Raw genomic sequence first — 15644 nt, 5'->3', positions numbered from 1 at the left:
GGTCGCTTATCCAGATAGAAGAATGTGCTCAGCCCAACGGTTTTTCGATTTCAGAAGAGGTATCATGCCCAGTTCTGCCATATAGGCTCGTCGAGGAACTCAAAAAAACTGAGCGTATCTGGCATTGCACATTCGTTTGGAAGTCCAGGAAGTTCGACTCCGAGGTCAGAAGTCGGGTTCTCTGGTTGAAACCTCCGGGTTTGCTCTGCTTTCCTTGCTTCATGCACGGCCTTAAGGTCTTGTATTTTCGCGGTCACCGTCATCCAGACCAATGGAACACTGCGTGGCAAGGTGTTTGAAGGTGTGGAGTCAGCCTCTTGATTATCTCGCAGAACGAGCTCTCTAGCTTCTTCCACCGTCTTCGACAAGTGGTCTAGAACGTCACTGAAGCTCAAATATGTCCCGACGTAGTTCTGGTCCCAGCCATCATGGAGGCAGAGAGAAAGCTTCGACAGGACGACATAGAGATGGCCGACGATGGTAAATGTAGAGTACGGTATGTCAAAATGTATTGGAGCAGGCAAAGAGTGGAATATTTCGAAGAAGTGTTTCGCAGAAGTGAGACAGGCAAACAGCATGTCAAGGCGCGTTATGGAGAAAGACCCGTATCTCGACGCCGGAATATTGTCATCCAAAGCGATCTCGTACAAGAATACCTCGACTGCGTAGTAGTGCAAGAGAAGAGTCACTGCTTCTAATTAGCATGTCATGGCACTTTTCATGGGGCACCTACCACTTTCAGGGATATCAAGAGACATTGACGCTTTGAAATTGCGCAATTCGGCCTCGAGCGATTTTACATAGGCTCCTATGGGCGCGGATATGCCCGAAGATGGATCCCATTCTCTTTGAATAATTGTACGGCTGATTTTGTCACCAAGGTAGTTCAGCTTGGTTAGTTGGAAAAGATAAATGTCGGTTGGGTACTCGACTGCTTCGGAGATCATTGAACAGCACTCATCAGTGTACTTGGTGTATCGGATGGGTTCGAAATCTCGGGCTGTCATCATTACACTATCACACCTTTGTTAGCTCTCAAGGCTCTTCCACAGACTCCTCTGCAGAGAGACATACACCGAAGTTAGGTAGAAACAGCCGAGATATGTTCTTCGCTCTTCCAACGTTCGCGTCGAACCCTCCTGTCGGTCCGGGAGGAAATATTCCCTCTGAGGTTTTGCATATTTTCGAGGAGTATAGTGTTTGTGTAGGCCGAGGTCGAACATCAGTGCCATGATCAAGTGAACAAGGTTGTTGAGTTGTGTGCCGAGATGAAGATTTATATGATACCTGTGACTTTAGTTCAACCTTCCTTCCATTATGAGAAAGGCGAACATACCACGCCAAATAGACGAGAAGACCTTGTAGTAGGTCCAGGCTCTGCTCGCCTTGAGTCAGCATCTTCTGACCGATAATTTCTTTAACTGCCCTTCCCATCATTGTCTGTCGTGGGACGTCGTGCCGACATGCTACCATCATAACAACCACAAAGAGGAAGGGCTTCTTCCCGCGAAGGTCCTCCACAGTCATAAGCGGTGGGATGATAACGAAGGGAAAATGCTGCATTAGTTCTTTTCGGAACACATCTAGCATTAACTGCGCCTCACTGGTGCTTCTGAGAAATTGATCAATATATGTAGTCGAGGAAAGAAAGGGTTGAGCGGGGATTTGCACCGGGCGGTTGCCCACTTTCGAGGCTCCAAGCTCGGAGGCAGTCAATATCGCAGTCACTCCGTCGAGCTTTTGTTCCAGACGTGTTACGTCGCTAGAGGGCGTAAACTCGTCAACAGAGATTTGGAAGGGAGAATGTGAGAATCTTCACACACGATTTCTGCTTAGGTTTGCGCCTGTGCGCCCCGGGCGGCTGTGCGCGGCATGTTTTCTTCAGCCTCAGGCAACTGGGCCAAGGAACCATAAGCTAACTGTTTTCAACCTTGGCGTAAAGCTTCTCATACCGCTTGCAAATAGTTTGTTCCATTTCAGTCTCGCATCGTACCTTGGCGACGGCACATGGTACACACGCTCTCGGAGCGCGGACGCCGCCGGGGTCATCCAGCTGAGTCGATGGTTGAGGCATAATGTTGCAATGGTTTCGGGATATCTACCGCAGCGAGAATGTAAAAGAACGACGGGCGAAGGGAAACAAGCCACCTCCGAGCGCTACAGTTTGAAAGAAACTAGGCGGAGGTTGGCGAAGGGGAGAAACTGGGAGCAGTAAACGCACGAACGGATTTTCCGACGCCGAGCGTGAGCACAAAAGCCGCAGTCTGACTGGTCCAAATAGCCACTGTGGGCAATAAGGGGTGGGGGGAAAATGGGTTGTCAGACAGTGAATTTTCCTCAGCCTCGTCGTGCACATTTGACCAATAAGATCCTCTTCGGTGGAGTCATGTAATGGTTGGATCGGACACGGAGCACTCTCCCAGTGGACATACAATGGCTTAAAGGCACAGTGTTGACTCAGTCTGTCCCGTCGAACTCATGCCTGACATTGAAGTCAGCATGGCATCTCTTGCACCATCGGAAACGTCATCCAAGGCCATTGAACTGGCATTTCGCAATCCTCAGAGGACAGCGAAAACTGAAGAATCGAAGGCGAAAGATCTATCCATTGCGCAGCGAGAGAAGGAGACAGATAGAGCTAAAATACTTCTCGGTCGCCAAGTCTATATTCTCTTCGCTGCTGTCTTCGTCTCTACATTCCTCATAGCACTGAATGGATCAATAATTGCAACAGTGAGTCCTATACGTGCCAGTTGAACAAAGATGAGTGGAGGCTAATGTGTCTGGTGCAGGCGATCCCGAAGATCACAACACATTTCAACTCTCTCAAAGACATTGGTTGGTACGGGAGTGCTTATCTGGTCGCAACGTGAGTCGGATTTTGTTCTTTTGCTGGACAAAGCCTCTTACTCCATCTGCAGCTGCGCTCTGCAACCTCTTGTCGGTAGAATTTATACCCACTTCCCTACAAAGGTGAGATAAATATCTTTCGATAAATTTCCTGCTACTTATAAAGCTTTAGCATACATATGTCACGTTTGCCTCCATCTTCTCGGTCGGGGCTCTTGTCTGCGCCACAGCCGGTTCGTCCAAGGCCCTAATTATCGGAAGAGCAGTGCAAGGCTGCGGTGGAGCTGGCGTTGTCAACGGTGCATTTGCCATAATTGCCGCAGCGGCTTCCAAGGAAGATCGACCCTGTAAAGAAATAGCCGACGATGCCTCCTATACAAGTACCGCTTGCTAAGAACAGTCTCAGTGCTCATAGGTATTGCTGTCAGTCTTACGTCGTAAGTCGTGCTCTTCAGTTCGTGCAGGCACACTAATACTGACTCGAGGGTGTCTATAGGATCGGGACAATCGTCGGGCCTCTAGTCGGTGGTGCTCTGACGCAAGATGTCTCATGGAGATGGTGTCAGTGATTTCTCGCTGCTCTTTGTACTTTGTACACACTAACGCCAACAGGTTTCTACATAAATCTGCCCCCCAGCGGTCTCGTGATATGCGCATTCCTCTTACTGCCAATTCCAGAACAAGTCAAGAAGCAACCGGTGCGATCCAACCTCAAAGCCATTGTCACTAAGGAACTCGATCTTGTGGGTTTTGCCATTTTCGCCCCGGCCTGCGTTATGTTCCTACTCGCCATGATCTGGGGCGGCAACCAGTATCGATGGAACTCTTCCGTCATCATCGGTCTATTCTGCGGCGCTTTCGGTGCGTTCGTCGTGTTCGCCGCCTGGGAGGTGTTCAAGGGAGAAAAGGCCATGATACCTCCAGCACTTGCCAGAAACCGGCTCGTGGTCTTTGGCTGTTTCACGTCCTTCCTCCAGGTTGGAGCGCTGTTATCGCTGAGTTACTATCTCCCCATATGGTTCCAGGTCGTCAAGGACGAAAGTCCCGTAATGAGCGGAGTTATGGTGCTTCCTACCGCAATTGCACAGGCTATTGGGAGTATAATTGCAGGGAAATTAGGTGCGTGACGATATTTCACGTTATGCAAAGCGTTGCTAATAGTGACGAAAGTCCAGGTTATTGGTTATTGCACGCCGTGGGCACTCTTTGGGTGTGTCCTGACCTCCATTGGATCTGGGTTGATGACCACATTCACCCCTTCTACGGGTGCTGGACCCTGGATCGGTTATCAGATCCTTACCGGGACCGGGAGAGGCTCCGTGGTGCAAATGGTGAGGCCTTAACTCTCAGCATTCGGCGTACGTTGTTGACTGACTAAAACGCCCATTTTCTTAGCCAATCACTGCAATTCAGAACTTTTTGCCGGCAAAGGAGGTCTCCATAGCCACCTCACAGGTCTTCTTCTGGCAGTATCTTGGAGGATCGGTCTTCCTTGCCATCTCGGAAACTATCTTCACCAATACTCTGCGGTCGTCGCTGAAGACCTATACCCCAGGCGTCAACCCTGAGAGCATTATCAACTCCGGGGCTTCCGCTGTGAGATCGAGCGTGCCCCCTGATGAGCTTGGCGGCCTTCTCCGCGCGTACAACCACGCCATCGTATCGACCTTTGTGAGTGGTGCCTGATAACCCTACTAGTTGCATTCTGAACTGAAACCTGGTCAAGTATCTAGCAGTCGGTGCGTCCTCGGCAGCATTTCTCACCAGCATCGGCATGGGGTTCCAAAGGCTCTCCAAGAAGGAGAGTAAAGAGAAACCAAAAGGGAATGATGTGTAGTGGTGCCCGGATGCTCCACTCGCCCACAAGAATCTAACCTGGCTATCGCCGCTTTCTCAGTTGTCCGCGGTCGAATGCAGAGAAGTTCGAAGTCACTGTAGATCTTATTCCATCTGTACAATGTAACATGTACAAAAGTTAAAAAGAAGTGATTCAGAAATCTGAATTGTGGTTCTGCTTCTGTTTGCGCTCTGGCCGTGTGCTTTCTTCATCACAATATGGAAAGAACAGCCAATTTGATGCCGATAAATTCATGTACGGGTAAGAAGTCATTCAAGCGCGGCAAATCTCTGATTCATGGGTTTCTCTCGATCATAAAACCATTCTTGCCTCCCCACATAATATAGCACCATTCATGTCCATTCCAAAGCGATACAGCACAGGTCGCCACCGCCTTGTTGCAGGCAAAGCACTACTGTCGTTTCATTCTCTGATCGCCGAAAGTTCACCTCATCACCTGCTCGGAGGTCTTCAAGTTTGACCAGGTGGCTTGCCGTGCTCTTGTCGATTTCGCCGCCTGTACTCAAGGTTACCGTCCCATTTCGAGGTGGCTGGATCTCCACCACGACCTCCAAGTCCGGAAGGTTGATAAGGTAGGGCCTGTATGGGCTCACATAAATCGGACCACGGCTATTCGATGTGAGGGTAGAGCTAGTAACAGTACCTTCAGAGTGGGTATCGCTCAGGACCGGGTCTTCTTGAGGTGCAAACCTGCTTGTTGTGCCGCTTCCCGCGTTGGTTCGAGTTCCTGTCTTTAGACTTTCGTTCCACCAAGAATCTGTAGTCGTAGTCGTCTCCCCGTCCGTCTGTGGTGGAAACCTGTCACTGCTATGAGCCGGATTTCCCGACTCCACTGAAGCTCTTGAATGATTAACTGAAGAGCTCCTAGTACCTTCGCTATTGGCATCTGCGGGGGGCAGCAAACTTGACTGCGTGTCGAATCTCGCGCTCAATAGTGTAGACAACGGCGAAAATGTCGGCATTTCGTACAAATTCTGTCTGCTCGTGAGAGGATGATGACCACGCCGCGGGTGCTTTTTTCTTCCCAGGAGTGAGCAATCGCGATTCATTCTCCGTATCACCGTCCTTAAAGCCGTTACTTGTCCAGGGGAATACTCTGCTAGATCTGGAATAGTCCACTGATCGTAAAGTCGTCCATGTGTAGCTGTGACAACGAAAGTACCAAGCCTTTTGATGAATAGATGGCACAAGAAGCATGTTTCCTTGCTGGTACCAATGAATCGGGGCAGTATCGGGGTTGGTGAGAGCAGGTAATGTACAATCAACTGTATTTCCGCGTGAACACGACAAAGGACTTCTTTCCCTGTAAGGGATATCGAGCTCATTTTAGGTTCGTAGGGGCCGATGTACCGTGGTTTGATGTTTGAGAATAGATGCCGCGTCTTCCTTCTGCGAGCTTCCCTGGCCATGGTTTGTGGGATTCGGTGATATGCGCCAAGTTTGTCGATCTGCGTAATATACTTGTTGTTGAACCATTCTTGAGGATTCAGCTCCACATTCTCCAAATTCATTCGGAATGGCATCTGTCCCTCGGAAGTGGTGATGGCATAGCTCTCCATGACAACATTCTGCAGTTCCCACTCCAGTTGTGAACTGTCTGATCGGAGGGCGTTTTGGAACATTCTCCTTAGGTCGGACAATCTTCTGACGAGATCGATGGCAGCGGGAGTAGAAGCGGCAGCTTGCATTCGGGCTAAAGCCCTTTCAGAGCTGGACGAGCTTGCTGAATCCCTTCTATGTGGAACAGAAGAAGTAGGTCGTTCCCCGAGGAATAGTCGCATGCGGGACAGAATGCGCTCCTGTGAAAGACTCAATATCAGTTTCGATAGTGTTGAAATACACTCCTCGAGGTGGATATCTATGAGGTCGTCAGAATGGGAGAACTAGTGAAGGAGTCTATACTGACTGCTGTTGGCGCAAGACATTAGGCATTCACAAATTTGTTCGAGAGTACTCTTGATCTCTTCTGGCACTTCTCCATCCCCAGCGACGCGTATAATAAGACCCGGCTGCTCGTGAAGCTCCTCGATACAGACTGCAGTAACACTCTCAGCACCATCCTGGGCTGCCAAAATGAATGCAAAATCATCTGCGAGACGCTGCTCGGTCTTGTAAGACAAGATCTGAGACCCAGTTGAAGGAGGCAAGTCTTGAGTGCTAGCTGACCGTGACCCCGAGTATTTCGAATCACCCGGCACACCTTTCGTCGCCGCAGAAAGTGCAACGATTCTTCTGCGAAAAGCATCTTCTGGTACATCCTGCCATATTGAATATCCTGATCTAGCCGTCTGGATTGCCCTTGCGCCAGACATAATGCAAGACGGCAATCTTTTTCTGTTGCATTTTCTCGTCGATGAAGCTCTCACATCCTAGAACATGAGTAACATGAACCCTTGGTGTTAGGTTCATGTGGCATTCAACAGCCAGTAAGGGGCCGCCAACTGGCATTGTCAACTTGTGACGCTTCCTCCTGTGATTGGATCGCTTATGTGGATGCATTCAAGTTGGCCTCACTTTGATGGCTGTGCCTGAGATCGGAGAATACTGACCGCTAGAAGTCCCAATCGTGGCACACTCTAAGGTTGAACAGCGCATTCTGGGTCCCTATGGGAATCTTGAGCTTGTTGTCCACGAAGGCGCCATAGCCACACCCAGCGTCTTCCCCCCAGGCGGTGTAATTGTGCCATAGCTCCCATTGGTGGCATTCGTCGCCAGTGTAATGTTTGCAACCCTCCTATTGTAACGTCTGTAGATACTTTGGCTGAAGCCTAGGAAATGTTGTTTGCGTAATACTGGAAGTCATAGCTGCCATCGTCGCCAAAATCGACAGCTACGGCCATTTTGCAATCAAGTATGGTTCCTGCTTCTAAGGTAGCGTACAGATTGTCTATACGTTGCCAAAAGGTGAATAGTTGTACACAGAGCGAGAGTGGATCTATCCGATTGATTGTGTCTTGTCCCCCTGCCTGTTCAGAGAGACTCTGCCTGTTTATATACACTTTGGCCTGTAATCTGAAGGCCATTCCTGAAACCTCCTATTCTGTTGCCATGCTGTCGCAGGTCGGTGAGAATAACGATGTTCAGGTAAGTGCTGCAGTTGGTGTGACAGCTAGCGTTTCAGGTGGGTTGCCACAGTGGCTATCTTGCAACCCTGTCAACATGAATTCCAGTGTTGAAGCTTTCTTGGCAGGCTTGCCTGTTTTTAAAGTGAGTGTAGCCGGTGACTTAGTGAGGTTCGTCACCAATGGGACCTTGATCGTCGCTGGGCAAGTCGAAAAATTGCCAATACGGTCGTCGTTGATTTTAAGAAGAAGAAATATGTACTCAATGCTGGCTGGTGGCTATCTCCATGTTGAATCCTCTCTTTGACGACAAAACAGTAGAACCGGTCCAATATCCGAGGCTTTCGGCAAGTATGTACGTTAGCCACTTTGTTCAGACGCCTGTAACCATCTGTGGTGAGAAAGTCGCCATCCCTGTAAGGTCCGAAAGAGCCCGATGAGTAGCAATTGTAAATGTAACCCACACAACTCTCGTAGGTATAGCCAGCGTCATGTAGCAGTAGGGTTCGCGAGAGAAGAAGCCGCAAGCCCCAACCGTCAAGCCTCGCCATCGAAGCTGTTGAGCAGAGCGAATCTTACCAGGTGTTGGATTGATTCTCCCTGTGGCATTCGGTTCTGGCGCGAGCTGATGGACCTAGATATGATAGACAGGCGGGCTTGGAAGATACTCACTCCCAAGCACGATGTCGTTGAACAAACAACAAGTGCCGTCTGGCCTAACGGCGACGTCAAACTGTCATGTGTGAGGACGGGTTGCGCAAAAGTCCGTCAGGGCATTGGTCGTAGCATAAAAGAAATTGTTGAACCCATTGCCAATTAGGAGCGAAAATGACATAGCCCCATTTAAGCTGCCCCAACAGACGTCTGATTTTGTGACTTTGGGTTTTGTCATGGCAGGTTCATAGAAGTCTACCGAGTCCCAGTCGGTCAAATATACGGACACGTGAGACTTGACGCAGCAATTACCATCTTCGCCCGAGTTTCCCGGAGGATAAACAAAACTCTTCAAATAGCTTAGGCCTGCAGGTGGATGGTCGTACACAGAAATCGACTTGCTGCATTCTCAAAAGCAATGTTTCGGTGATGCTTGTGTACGTTCGTTGTTGTCTGCTTGTCAGAACCAACTTGTGATTAGAAAGTTCAGACAGAGAGCATCTAAAGCAAGTGTGTGGCCCTACATGCTACAGGAAGCTAGTCAGTACCGCCCGTATGATTCTTTGCACTCCTACCAATTCCTTACCCTAGTAATCTTGCCTACTCTTGCCCACTTCACGCTGTACAGGTAGTAGCATCTGACTCCACTTAAACCCCTGTAGACTTCGCTGCGTTCGCGGAGGTCAGCCAAACATGTGGCACCCCCTCGTAGGGTCGGTAAAGTTCGCTGCGACCGTTGAAGCTTTGTCTGGGGTGCCTGCGCCAGACTGTGGTCGCCATGTTCTTTTGAGGCAATTAAGAATGGACGGTCTTCTTGTTATGTAGCGAATCGATATAAAACTTGCGTGCCCAGCTGACTTCGAGTGAATCGAGCATGTCAGCGCAGCCCACGTTCGCAAGGCACGCAGTAGTTCCTACAGACATTCACGGTATTATGAATGGTGAGCTGGTCCAAGACAATGGCAAGCAAGTAGAATGGCGAGAGTTCGGTATTTTGTAGTTCAAAAATCCTTTAGGACTAGCTCTGGACAGAAGACCTTAAACTAGTGAATGGTCCTTCGTAATGTTGCAAGTATCGAACGATAAGCCTTGGGATTGTAGATTTGACTATCGGTTAATCGTGTTACACAGCCAATGCCTTGGTGAAATTTCAGGTTTAATGCTGCCTTTACATACATCTCCTCTAATATCGCACTGTAACTGGTAGAAAGCAACTGGGTTATCTCCTCTTCTCAAGTAATCTAGGTAGTCAGGTAGAAGGAGTTAGATTAGGCGAATACGCTCCCTGCCTTCGGCTTGGGGAGGGATGGAGAGCTGCTCAGCCGCGCTCACATTACTATACGACCCGCTCCAGCAAGAGGGAGATCAGCAATGCCGAGACGTTTACTGAACACCACGAGGGCCTCTTGATATAATTTGGAACTGGCCTGAGGGACAGATGCCCTGTTGTGGATGGAGAAAGATATTCACTTCCTTGCTCTCCATTATTTTCCGAAGCTTTTGGCGGATGATCCTGCTATTCTTCCACATCCTATCAGTCTACTTTCCGCGAGCTTTCGAAAACGGCATCTGCCACTGTCCGCGACATATCTGACATTGTCGCTCTCGATAGCATTACGAAAATGTCTCAATGTAAGTTTATCCCGTCGGATGCAACATTCCCATGTCAGCAACTGAGTGGTTTCAGTGACCCCGTCCGGTGGACTGTCCATCGTGGATAAGTGGATCGATGCATGGAACAGGAACGACCCTGCTGCATGGACCGCTCTATACAGCCTCTCAGCAAAGTACACGGACCACGCATATCAAATCATTCGCATTGGTCCGTCAACTCTTAAAGAGCACTGGACTATCTGGAGGACTGCGCACCCGGACTTTGTTATTGAAGTTGAGAGTTCATGGCCGTATGAAGAGCTGCCGGGTGGAAGATGTAGATACTCGATTCGCACGGCGAACAGAGGCACATTCATCAACGACCTCCCGCGCAGTAAAGCGACGGGCAAACCATTCTGGTTTCGCGGCTGTGTGGATATTGTCTTAAATCTATCGACCGGACTGATTGAAGAGGTGGAAGAATGGTACTGTCCTAACCTCGAAAGAACCACAGCACTGTCTGACTACCACTGCAAGGCAGACAGTGATCTAAAGTTAGAAGGTTTATAAAGCAGTGTCTGGAACGCTGTCACGAACCCACCGTTGTCCCCAAGTACTCTACGCCCTCCACCCGAATCGGGTGGACGGTATAGAAAGAAAAGGAAAGGATAAGGCAAAGAACGGTTGAGGCACAAGGCTATCGGTTAACGCTGCCTTACCCTTTTCACGTGACAGAAAGAGGGGAAGCTATAAGAGTCTCCTCTCACCTAAATCGGCTGAGAGAGAACTCTTCCTTTTTCTTAAGCGTTGAGTCGTTGTCAATAGGGCTACGTGAATAGAATAAGGCATTTAGCTACTTTAATTCCTTTGTATTTACTACGTTGCGTAGGTCCCTAATAATTCTTAACGCTTATCTATTACGCAGTGACACTATCGAGCTAATAGTAGCTATATACGATTCTAGGGAGACCCCTAAAAACCATCCTTACTAGGGTAAGTTCTCACCTAAATCAGGTAAGAATGAACCCCCCATCGCCCCGAGATAATGGGGCGCCCGAGGTCTCGTCGGGGACTGTCGATGAAGACTCTACGATCACTACGGGCCCTATAGATCCGCGACACCTCATTTTCACGCCTACGGACGTAAGTAACCTCGTAGAAATGAATGATAAATAATTATAGGCCGAACTATTTAGGCTTAAAAGAGAAAGAACACGGCGAGAATAAATAGACCGAATCCATTATCTACGGAGAGGAGGTACTCTTAGTGTGAAATAGAGATTAATATAAGAGACTATAGTATATTCTCGAAGTCTCTCACCTAAATCGGGTAGGAATAATAAGCGACTAGCTATAGATAATTTAGCTAGCTACGCGAAAATCTTTAAGGCGGACCCCCCGAAGCATTTTAATAGGGATAGTTACTAGGCCTTAACCGAATTTATTATAGGCATCGAGATATATTTTAAGTTCTATTAAACTGGGGCGAGGCTACTAGCCATGAGCATTAACTCGTACGGCGGTGAGTATAGTCTCTTCTCAACGCGTACGCTTAACTAGAGGAAGTCCTCTCTATTGATAACTTAGTTGCTTATATTGTCTATGAAAGATAGTCCCCCAGAACTATATAAGAAGAACTATAGTCTAGGGTCGGCGCCCTAGCCAATCATAACTCTATCCATCACTTCCAACTTCTTCCATTATATTCCTCCCATTATCGCTCGCTTCCTTGACGACCTCGCTTAAGACTTAACTATAATCTTCGTCTATTCTTCTTAGAAACATTAATTCTTCTTTATGTTCTTCAAACGCTCTACGAAGTTATCTAATTATCTCTCATCTAACTTCTTCGGACTCGAGCCCTTCAACGCCCCTAGATCTTCACTGCGCTTCGGTTTACGCATAATCATCTTGTAGATCTCTAGAGCGATAGTGAAACGATCCTCGATATCGACTTAAGTATTAGATAAGGCCATTTATAAGCGAGCCGTCTCGTAAGTTTCCGCATTAATGATCGCCAGAGAATTCTTAATCACCTAGAGCCCATAACTACTAATGTCCTACTAAAGATTAGATTTAAGGCGTATTTCCCGGGGTGAAATACTGAAAACGCTATTCTTTAACCATCGAACGAAGAAATTGAGTGCCATCTTAGTCGTATCTAATCTATCTTATATCGAATTAATGACCGAGTACGACTACGTTATCTCATCGGCTATAAAGATTAGCCAATGGTGCCCTTTATCTATTAAGTCGTCGTTAAAGATAATAAGTCGTCTTATATCATCGTCGACGTTTCCCTAGACTTTGAATTTCACCGGTGCGTTTACGTTCCTACATTAGTTAATTTAGAAAAGGAACGCGGCGCCTAAGATGATAGTATATCTTATATATAATTCTTTCCGGCTTACTATAATTCCCGCATCGATGAAAGACTAATTAACTTATTCGTTATATCTAGGACTTAGTAGGGCGCTCCGAAGAGCACTACTTAAGACATCGATAGCCTTATAGTCGGGATGACTAGATAGAACCTAGTAATTTACCGTTCTAAATCTTTCTTCTCACTACTTTATTAATTATTCGAGATTCTTCATAGAATCTTTATAAGGCGCAGCGATTCTTTCTAATTCTTCTAGATGTAAGGCGATTCCTTTCTCGGCTATATATAGATAGGCGAATATATATCGTCTAGATATATATCTAGTAAGTAAGCTCAATACGTTAATTATCTTTTTAGCTCCGAATTCGTAGTATCGTTGTATATCTTCACGGCTAATTAAGGGTACATCTCTTCCGTAGTTCGTCTATCTTATATACTTCTAAATTATTAACTACGCGAACATAATAGGGCTCCTAGGATTCGGAATCGAATTCGGTAAGTTATTAGGCGTATCTCTTCCGAGGGAGTATAGTGATGGGACGGCTCCGGAAGAATTAGTAATACGTATTCTCTAGTTTATAAGTTACTATTCGATCTCGATTCCGTAGAAGAGTTCTAAAATTCTCGGCTTCTTTACACTTAGATTATAGCCGGGACTTAGAGCTGCGAAGCCTAGACTAGGGGTTACCGTCTATAATCGCGGTCTCTTTATAACGCCTAAGATATTAATCGAATTATTTCTTATTTAATTTACTTATTCGCGACTCTTAAGAATAGAGCGTTCTTCTCCCGATTTCGTAAGCTATATTAAACTTCCCCGTCCTACACCCGTTAAACTAAGCCGTATCGAAAGGGCGCTTTACTATGATCGTATAGAAATTAGGGTAATAAGAGTAGGCGCAGTAAAGACCGTAGAAATAGGAGTCCGACCGCCTCGGGTAGTCCGCGTATTTAAACGTCTTACGAAAGTGTTAGAAGAATCGATAAGACCGGCGAAATTCGTAGTTCGAGATATAGGGAGATTATTAGTACTAGAACGAGTGATGAGTCGGTGAACTTCCGAGTCTAAAACGTTCCTAGTAATTAAACCTTACGTAGTAAGTAATATCACTAATCTAGGTTTTTCTTCGAATGTAATTAGATTATCATAGTTTATAAAAAGAACGCCTACTCAGTATAGCCCAGTCGCTTCTATAAATCCGTACCGACTAAGTATCTCTAACTACTCGGAACGGTTACGCTCAGCGATTCGCCCATTATCGTTAGATATTTTACCGTCGAGGACGATCTAAATATCTCTCGTAACTAGATACGGCGAAGTATTATAGTGTCGATTCTATCGAATTCGGGCTAGACGGACTATCATTTCATACGAGGCGACTTACAGTAGCTGAAGAGAGGTTACGTTGTACTAGAGTAAGTATTTCCGAGCGAATTAATACTAGTTTAAGAGTATAGTTACATTCTCTCCGTATAAAATAATTAATTCATTAAAGAATTCTACTAACGTCTAAGTAGGAAGCTTCACGAATTCTCCGCGCGGAATGAGAACGCCTCTCTCTCTACACTTATAATTAAAGAGACTTATATTATTTATTCGGCCGTATTTAGAGAGTAGCTTATTACGTATCTCTACGCGACGATTTCGTCTATTATTAAACTCTTTCTTTCTAGCGTATAGATTAGAGTATTTTTAAAACTCTACACGAGCATTTAGAAGATCTTTAGTAAGGTCGTAGACTCGTTAGGCTATAAAGTCGTAGATCTCGCCTATTTACCGATATTTCAATTTAAGAGAGCTATAGAAGTCTTTAACTCGATTCGCGTTGTCCTAATCCATAGTAGCTATAGCTTCTTCGAGCGTAACTTCTCTAATATAGTCTAGATATTTAATAGTGAGAATAGACTAGTTTTCGACGATTCCGACATTAGGTGCTTAATATCTAGTACCTCTACTAATAGCGGCCATAGAAGTAGAATTTAGATGAATCATTAGAAGTCTCGATAAAAGTAATCTAGAATTTTCGAATATCTTAATGGCGTAGTAGATTATTAAGCTAGGAACCCGAGAAGAAAGAAAGAAAAGAAAAAGGTAATTCGGTCCGAACTACCGTCGTCGAAATACTAAACTTAATAATAAAGTTATGTAAAGGTTTCTAAGCTTACGCTTTTAGAATCTCACTTAGAAAGATGATTTTAAGAGTAAAGAACGAGTCGAGAGAGTCTAGAATAATTCGAAATAATATGATTAACGAAGAATTAAGTCGTAGAATCGTAATCGAAAGAAAGATTAATAAGAAGATAAGAACTAGATACTTATATCTATCTTTAGTAGAAGTATATATATTCCGACGTCTCTATAGTAAACCTCGGTATTTTACGTTTTAGATTATCTCTCCGAACTAATTCCGTGCTAGACTCGATCTTTTAGTAATAGCATCGTCACTAGTAGTGTCACTAGTATATACCTTCTCCGCTATCTTTAGTCTACACGGCTACTTAATTCATCTTATCTATAACTAATCTTTTAGTTATCTATAAAGGTCTTACGATATCCTTGCTTAATGAGCGAGAATTCTTAAAGCTCTCGTTCTCTAGCGTCATTACTTTTCGATAAGAGTATACTTCGAGCCATAATATTCGCTTTATCTTTTAACGTTTTAGGCGGGAACGGCTACCCCGACAGCCGTGAAATTTTAGCTAATTAGCGTACTTTATTTTTCCCTATACAATATTTAGGTAAATTTAGTTAATTAGAGTACGCGCTTACTTTCTCACGTTCGTAGTGTTTTCTTTACGACTCAACGATTTACGATACTTCATTCCCTCCCTCCTTCTTTTTATTAGCGAGATTCCGGAGCTAATAGGGTCGTAGATTTAGACGCATCGTAGTTCGGTCCGAGCGTAAGGCTATACTCACCGTCGTTCTCTTTCGTATAAACTTCCCGTAAGCCTTTAAATTTAGAGCGTTACCTCCTCTATCGCTTCGTAATAGTAGAGCGAAAGAGATAGTAACGAACCCTATATAGTTCATTTCTTAAAAGATTCTCCTAGAATATTTAAACTATTATACTCTCTTCGTATTTAGTCGATCATAAGGGGAATTTCGACTACCACTATTAAGGGTGGCGGCCTCGTCGCTCTATTTCGAAGTCTACGGCTACGGCGTAAGTAGATTTCTCTCCGCTCCGAGGAAGAGAACTCTACGTCTATAGAATCTTTCGTCTCCGCTAAGTACGGCGAA

The 15644-nt window shown here is 45.9% G+C and overlaps 4 protein-coding genes across 4 annotated transcripts; 2 read left to right on the top strand and 2 right to left on the bottom strand.

Moving 5' to 3' along the window:
- Nucleotides 1-62: 62 nt before the first annotated feature.
- Nucleotides 63-1437, bottom strand: Z519_12550 (uncharacterized protein; the record flags this gene model as incomplete). Its single annotated transcript, XM_016770255.1, has 4 exons — nt 63-688; nt 734-1014; nt 1075-1287; nt 1337-1437. The coding sequence occupies 4 exons, from the start codon at nt 1435-1437 to the stop codon at nt 63-65; spliced, it is 1221 nt and encodes a 406-aa protein (XP_016613433.1).
- Nucleotides 1438-2499: 1062 nt separating this feature from the next.
- Nucleotides 2500-4687, top strand: Z519_12549 (uncharacterized protein; the record flags this gene model as incomplete). The annotated part of the gene is made up of 10 exons (XM_016770254.1): nt 2500-2733; nt 2793-2869; nt 2922-2973; nt 3023-3197; nt 3257-3287; nt 3347-3411; nt 3463-3969; nt 4021-4181; nt 4246-4521; nt 4577-4687. The coding sequence occupies 10 exons, from the start codon at nt 2500-2502 to the stop codon at nt 4685-4687; spliced, it is 1689 nt and encodes a 562-aa protein (XP_016613432.1).
- A 353-nt stretch (nt 4688-5040) lies between these two features.
- On the bottom strand, nt 5041-7020 carry Z519_12548 (uncharacterized protein; the record flags this gene model as incomplete). Its single annotated transcript, XM_016770253.1, has 2 exons — nt 5041-6566; nt 6615-7020. The coding sequence occupies 2 exons, from the start codon at nt 7018-7020 to the stop codon at nt 5041-5043; spliced, it is 1932 nt and encodes a 643-aa protein (XP_016613431.1).
- Nucleotides 7021-10046: 3026 nt separating this feature from the next.
- On the top strand, nt 10047-10587 carry Z519_12547 (uncharacterized protein; the record flags this gene model as incomplete). The annotated part of the gene is made up of 2 exons (XM_016770252.1): nt 10047-10056; nt 10112-10587. The coding sequence occupies 2 exons, from the start codon at nt 10047-10049 to the stop codon at nt 10585-10587; spliced, it is 486 nt and encodes a 161-aa protein (XP_016613430.1).
- Between the last annotated feature and the right edge of the window lie 5057 nt (nt 10588-15644).

This window comes from Cladophialophora bantiana, assembly GCF_000835475.1.
Source record: "Cladophialophora bantiana CBS 173.52 unplaced genomic scaffold supercont1.31, whole genome shotgun sequence".
In the NCBI taxonomy this organism is placed as follows: Eukaryota; Fungi; Ascomycota; class Eurotiomycetes; order Chaetothyriales; family Herpotrichiellaceae; genus Cladophialophora; species Cladophialophora bantiana.
This window is presented reverse-complemented; position numbering and strand designations above follow the sequence as displayed.